Raw genomic sequence first — 6968 nt, 5'->3', positions numbered from 1 at the left:
CAACTAAACTAATGCAAGTAGTAGATACACGCATTGTAAATAAAAGTAAATATATATTTTAATATAAAAATGACGACCTCAACTTTTTATTCATATTACTGATAAAAAATAAGTATTGTGTAAATTAAAAATGTAAAGAAAATCAATGTAATTATATTAAAAATATTAAACTTTTCGTAAACCTCACAGTGTGTGTAATAATTTATCCCCCTTTTTTTTCTTTTTTGTGGAAAAACTATCATTCAGTGATTTAACTTCAAAAAATTATTACAGATCTATAAAAAAAATTATAATTATAATTATTAAGATTTATAAAATCTGCCAATTTATTTATAGCAATTATTTTTTGAAACTTAAACTGCACAGAAATTTTCCTTCTTTAATCTCTCAATGCCTCCCAAATCACCACCACCAAAAACAAAGGAGTAATGTTAGAGACTCACCGATCATCATTAAGTGTAATAAATCAAAAGTTGACACATATTCGGACATATCATTGTGGTAGAATTACGGGTACTTTTTGAGGAACTCAAATATTTTCCAAAACAAAAATAGGAGATAGATTTTTTGTCTTCTAAAAAGCACCCATCAACAAATTTCTTTTTGTAAAATCACATCCCAATATGATACAGCGTGCACACAGGTACAAGTACACAATTTCAAGCTTCCATCTTTGGAGCTCTATTTACAAGTTGAGGCCAAGTTTTGTGTCTCTGAACCCAGTGCCTCATATGATTTATTTCCAGAGCTGGACAGAGAAACTTTACAACATTTCAACAACCACACATTGGAGATAAATAAAATTTAAGTTTCTCCCAAACAGATGTCAATGTCTATTGACACAGCAAATCCTTTTAAGCTGGTACAGGTTCAGGGACTTTCCCTTTCCCGGCCGGAGCCAAACTGTTGTAGTATTCTACCAACACTTCCCAACCACCGGGACACATAAATCCATCCGGTGGATTCTCCCCGTTTTTTGCTAGTGTTCGCATCTGCAAAATGAAGCAACCAATCAGATGACGACTACACATGCAAGAGCACGAATGTAACACACCAAAATGAAATGCATTTTCCATCCTCCTACAATTTTCTTATTTGTGCACTTATTTTCTTGTTTCATTAGGTTTTTACACTTGAATGCATTTTTTTTAATAAATAAATAAATAAAAATTTGATCAGCAACATAAGAGATAACGTTAATGAAAAGAAAAGTACAAGGAGTAGGGCAAGGAGTCCACCAAAAAATGATCCCCCCAAAAAACAAAAAAAAACTTATCAAAGTCACCACCTACAAATAGAACACCACCCTCCAATCCCTAAAAATAAAAAAGTACGGAATCCTCTTAAAAGGAACCAAAGCCCAAAAAGAGGATAAATAACACACTCTCTATCCCATAAAGTGTCAATATCCTCAAACCTATCCTCAAAAACTCTTTAACATTATGCTCCAACCATATAACCCACAAAAGAGGAAAAAATGCACAATTCCACGAAGAAAACATATGCCAAAACTCTTAAAAAAACAGACTAGCCTAACAAAGGCATCTCAAAGTACAACTGACTAAGTTTGGAATTTCAAATTTCAAGCCAATTAAGCTGCATCTAAGCATTGTCAAATGGGTCCATGACACTACTATGTTCAGAAAATATACCTTGGTGCCTGAAATGAAGAGAAAATCTTGAGGCCTCAAGGGATCAAAGAATGCCATCTTACTTTGAGTCTTATCATACGCAGCCACCTGCAGTTGTACATAACACAAATGAATACTTGGGATCTTACTAATTTAAAAGACAATAGTGGTATGTATATATATAAGGAGACTGTAACAGCTAGAGTGGGTTGTGTTGTATACCTTGAAAGGGAGGATGTTTAGCCTCTCCAGTCCAGGAGCCATGCTCAGCACCTTCTTCCCATGGTCGGCGTCATACAAATCTCTTTTCTCAACCGGATGGCTCATGCCAGCTGGGTCCCGACCCACAATATAAAAGTTGGCCCCGGCATTAATCCGAGCCTTTGCATGCCACTGCACCTCAGTGGGGCCGGCATAATGCATAGGTGATGGGAATATAGAAACCACAGTTGTCTCAGGATCAAGAACGCCGTCCTCAAGAACCTGAGAAACGAGTTAAATTGTCAAGCAAAATAAATACAGGTAGGAGATAGGCAAAGATTGGTAGAGCTGATTTCCCATTTTCCCCAAACCCCAATAAGAATTTGAGTAACAAGAATATAAAATTTCGTAGTTTTCTAATAATTTTGTGTGCGTCTGAGCATGTTGATGTGAGAGAGAGGGAAAGCCATAGAGTTTTGCAAAACCAGCAACGGGTAAAGTATTTCTACTAAAGATATTTTAACCTGAACTAGAATACATTATCTCACTTCCTTGAAAGGGACTCTACGGAAAATCACCTAGGGCCTGTTTAGTTGTGTTTTCATTGTCTTCTTTTCATGATTGCATAAACAAAGCAATGAAAAGGTCAGAAAGATTAAGGTTGTGTTTGGATCATAAATTTGGGTAAGGATCTAGAAAGGGAAAGGGAAAGGAAAAGGTGAGAGAAATGAAGAAAAAAATTAGCTTATAATTTGTTAACATTCCATCACCTTTTCCTTTCCCTTTCCTAATCCCTAGCAAACCCATAATCCAAACATAGCCTAATCATTTTCATTTTTGTCTGAAAATAGTTTTTGAAAATCCATAAACAACTTTAGAATGTTTCCTAATTAAAATGTGAGTTGTTTTCAAAAAATGTACTCGGAAAAAGTTTTTGGAAACAGTTCTCCAAACAAGTTTTCTTTGTTTTCCAAGAAATGAAAACAAAAAACAAAAAAAGGCAACCAAGTAGGACCCTAATTTTGCTTCTCTCATCTCCATATTCCCAGGTGTTGTGGCCATAACCAAACAAAACATCAATTCATATAAGAAGAAAATATGGTAAGTGGTCAAAGAAAGAATATATGAAACCTTTTCATGCTGCTTCATTCGCCAACTAAGGGGAACATCATCAGCCTTAGTGTACCCTCCTAATGGATGAAGCAAGAGCACGGGATTCTTATAACCCATCTCAAGAAGCCGACGACGTGTGTCAGTCATCAGCAAAGCATGACCATTGTGCACAGGATTCCTGAGCTGGAAAGCAAACACCGCATCAGCATTACGCCTTGTAAATTCCTCACGGAGTGCCGCAGGAGACAGTCGAAACCGATCAAGACCATCATGGTACTTGATCGGCTCTATCACCTCCAAGTCACCTCCGATCAGCCAGTTTCCAGCACCGGTTATGGCTTCCTCAACATATGGTAAACCGGGGGCAGTTGTACCCCAAGTTCTCGCTATACGTTCTTCTTTGTTATGCTTGTAGATCTCAATACTATAGAATCAATTGCACAAACCAAAAACATATTAGAAACTTTTGGCAAGCCATTGGATTAAACAGTCACAGACTAAATTGAATTATGCCTGATCTAATCAATAAAAGTTCTGAGATCATCAGCACATATAGAAAAATAAATAAATTTTGGAGTAAAATCATTGCCAATATATTAATATAAAATGATATATCATGAAAAAAAGTCTATAATATACAATTGTTTTTTTTTTCCCAATTAGACAACGTATCCCTGTACCCATATCTAAATTTTGGATTTTTTTAAAATTTTTTTTGTTGAGCTTGCATATCCTAAAATTTGGAGTTTCATGCGTCCGACCCTTAGATATGCACCCACACCCAACTCTCAGACCACTAGTTCTTTTTTCTTTTCTTTTTTCCAATTCATCCTAAAGATAATGAAGTAAATTGATACAACAATGCCGTGTTTGGCTTCCCAAAACATTGGTGAAATAGGGTTTTCTACAAAAACAAACTGTACACGAAGTGCAACCGTGCAAGGTATTTTGCATTCTCAACCAAGTATCATAAGCTGAATATGTTTTCCTACAGTGCCAAACTCAAAGCTCTCCCAAAATTACAAACCAAGTGACGCTGGACAGTCAGCAAGAATGGAACAACACAAAGAAAATGAAAGAAAGGCCACACAAAATAAAAGAAACCCTAATTATCTGATCTCAATATCCAAAATTTTACTCTCAATGTCAAAAGTCTGCTAAAGCTAAACCGTTACATAAAAGGCCTATTTATAGGCATTCAAGAAAACCCTAATTAAAAGTAACCAAAAATAAAACTACCATAATTAAAGAATAAATAAAAATTAAATAAAATAATATTACCTATTAAATTATAAATAAGAAAATAACATTAATATAAACCCTTAAACTTCATTCTATTCCTTCTCATTCCCCATCGACAAGTCATTCCTACCCAAATAATGCATAATAGAATGCCAATTAAAAGCAATTGCTCAAAGTTCAATTTTTTGCATAACTCTAACTAGCTCTCTTTCCCTTGGCCAGCCAGAACTCTAATAACTTAACTACCAACTAACTTTTACATGATATAGGTCTCCCCAAACAGAAATAACGAAAACTAAAAACAAAATTGACGTGACATATTATCGTCAAATGGATTGATACTTTTACAGGACAGACATCAACTAGGTCCCTTTCACTCTTCAGGGATTACAATCCAATATGACAGTTAATATCACTAGCAGAGGCATATCACATTATATGAAGTCAACGTCCAGCGTCAACGTCCAGCCGCAACACACGTCTCGTTTTTTACAAAATCAAGCTTATGTCATTCCCTTAGAAAGCCTATATAAGTCAACTAAAATTCGACACAGTAAAATGGTCACTTCAAAGGTGTTTGGAATCTGCATGATTTCAATAGTAAATGCATATTTAAAATTTCATAATTTTGTTAAATTTATGGTAGGGCCTCTCCCTATCTGTGAGAAAGTGGGACCTTTGAAAAAACAAATTTAAAGGAAAGATTTCATTATCTTCTCTGATATACCTAATTTAGAGTCTAAAATATGAAACATCCATAGAAAGTCTCTAAATTTTTATTTATTTATTTATTTTATGATTTTAAAATGTATGACAACGAATTGAATTCATCATGTGATATAACAAAAATATATTGAACAAGTAGCCGACATATAAAAACAAGATTCAAGGGAAGGATAGTGAATTGATCAATATTGCCATTAGCAACAGTGCACTGATCAGACAGTTATCTTTTTCATGGCCTCTATAATCTGAAACAAAGACAAAATCAGAGTTAATCCATCTCTGCAACTCTATCACCATCACTCCATCGTGTACGCTATTATTCTGAAGAGTAAAGATATACAAACAGAAAAATCATATAAAAAGACGTGGCAGATTTGTATCCATTCATTTCAAACCAAAAAAACCCATCAAAATGGCTTATTGTTTCGAAAATGTCATTGTCATGTCATTCTGGTGGGCCTTCTATATAAAATTTTGTTTGCAAATCATTTTCCAATTTTGAATACTTATCAACTTTGCAACTCTCAGACCCATGATCCATTATCCAGTCTAACTATCTGGAATACTAATCAACCTTCTAAACTTTTCACTAATCCCAAATCTCAACATAAGAAAATTTTTAAAATAAAAATAAAAATAAAAATTGGTGAGAACATACACTGAAAAATTGAATTTTACACAATTTAACATGTAATTTAGGAACTGCATGATCTTCATAAATAACATTTCACTGTGCCAATCTAATTTAACCCAAAAGAATAACACAATTCGCATGGTAACCACAAAAAAACAACAAAATCATGACATACCCAATATCAATCACATTACAATACTTTCATATATGCGATTTAATTAAACATGAAAAAAAAAAAGAAAAAAAGAAAAGAAAAGAAGCTTACTTGCTAAGAATCGCCACCGGATCATCACCCGAGTCGACCAGAGCCACCGAGGTGGACTCACCGATCCGACCCTTTTGCGAGTCGTCGACGGCGAGAACAATCGGCACCGACATGTTGACGACTGAGCCGTCACCGAGTCGGAGCGAATTGAAATGAAGAGTTTGGAGGAACTCGGATTCTCTCATGAAGCCCTTGAGAGGGCTAGCCCAGCCTTCGCTGAGGACATGAACCCACTGGAGATCGATCCGAGACAGCTTGATTCTCGGCAAAGAGACGGCTTTTCTCTTCTTCTCGTCCCTCTCTGACTCCGAAACGAATAGCTCAACGAGTTTCCCCCCATCCGGGTCGATCAACCCGCATGAAATTCGGATCTTTCGGTGGGTTTTAGGGCTTGAATGATGAGAGAGAGGGAGTTTGAGATGTGTGGAGTAATGGGTTTTGTGGGTTTTGGGGAAGGAGAGAGATGGGTTTGGGGATTTGTTGAAAAGGAGGGCCATGGACGCCATTGGAGATGGCCACTGAAATCTCTCTGTTTCTGTTTCTGTCTCTCTCTCTCTCTCTCTCTCTCCTCTGGTTTTGTTTGGAGAAGGAGAAAGTGAAGGGTATTTTTGTAATAAAAATTAAGGCAGGTTGGAAAAAAGAATGAAAGATATATCTTATCACATGAAACAGTGAAGTACGTCTGAGTCTGATATGAATTTTTGGAAGTTGGATAGATCGCATGTTGGATTATATAAGGTCTGTTGCGTAAATTTGGGAGGATGAACCTGGACACTATTCTCCTGGTCTTTTGTGATGGCTTTTTATGGATTGGGGCACTCTCCTCTTTCAACAAAAGTGAGTGTAGAAAATCAAAAATGTCCTCCATGGAAGTGCCGCATGAAGCATGCTTTTGCTTTTGTTTATATGTGCAATTTTAGGCTCGTGTAAAATATTATTTAATTCATTAAAATTATATTAATTGGTATTAATCTATACCGTTCTATTTGTTATTCACGGATTGAATTTTAAAATTTAAAATTGTCTTTCAAACCGTTTTACTCCGTTATAATTATTATATATATATATATATATATATTAATCTCCAATGACATATCAAAGTACAAATGAGTGTGAGAGAAATTTAAAATATGAAATTTGTTACAAACTATATATG

The 6968-nt window shown here is 35.3% G+C and overlaps 1 protein-coding gene across 1 annotated transcript; it reads right to left on the bottom strand.

The window, feature by feature from the left end:
- Nucleotides 1-296: 296 nt before the first annotated feature.
- LOC114306255 (ATP sulfurylase 1, chloroplastic) lies at nt 297-6718 on the bottom strand. Its single transcript, XM_028251466.2, has 5 exons — nt 5813-6718; nt 2964-3369; nt 1854-2114; nt 1653-1739; nt 297-992 (listed from the first exon to the last, which is right to left on the bottom strand). Exons 1-5 carry the CDS (start codon nt 6316-6318, stop codon nt 855-857), a joined length of 1398 nt encoding a protein of 465 aa, XP_028107267.2. The 5' UTR covers nt 6319-6718; the 3' UTR covers nt 297-854.
- Between the last annotated feature and the right edge of the window lie 250 nt (nt 6719-6968).

This window comes from Camellia sinensis, chromosome 7, assembly GCF_055761805.1.
Source record: "Camellia sinensis isolate YWXY chromosome 7, ASM5576180v1, whole genome shotgun sequence".
In the NCBI taxonomy this organism is placed as follows: Eukaryota; Viridiplantae; Streptophyta; class Magnoliopsida; order Ericales; family Theaceae; genus Camellia; species Camellia sinensis.
Note: the sequence above shows the minus strand (reverse complement) of the source record. Positions and strands in the feature narration are given on the sequence as shown.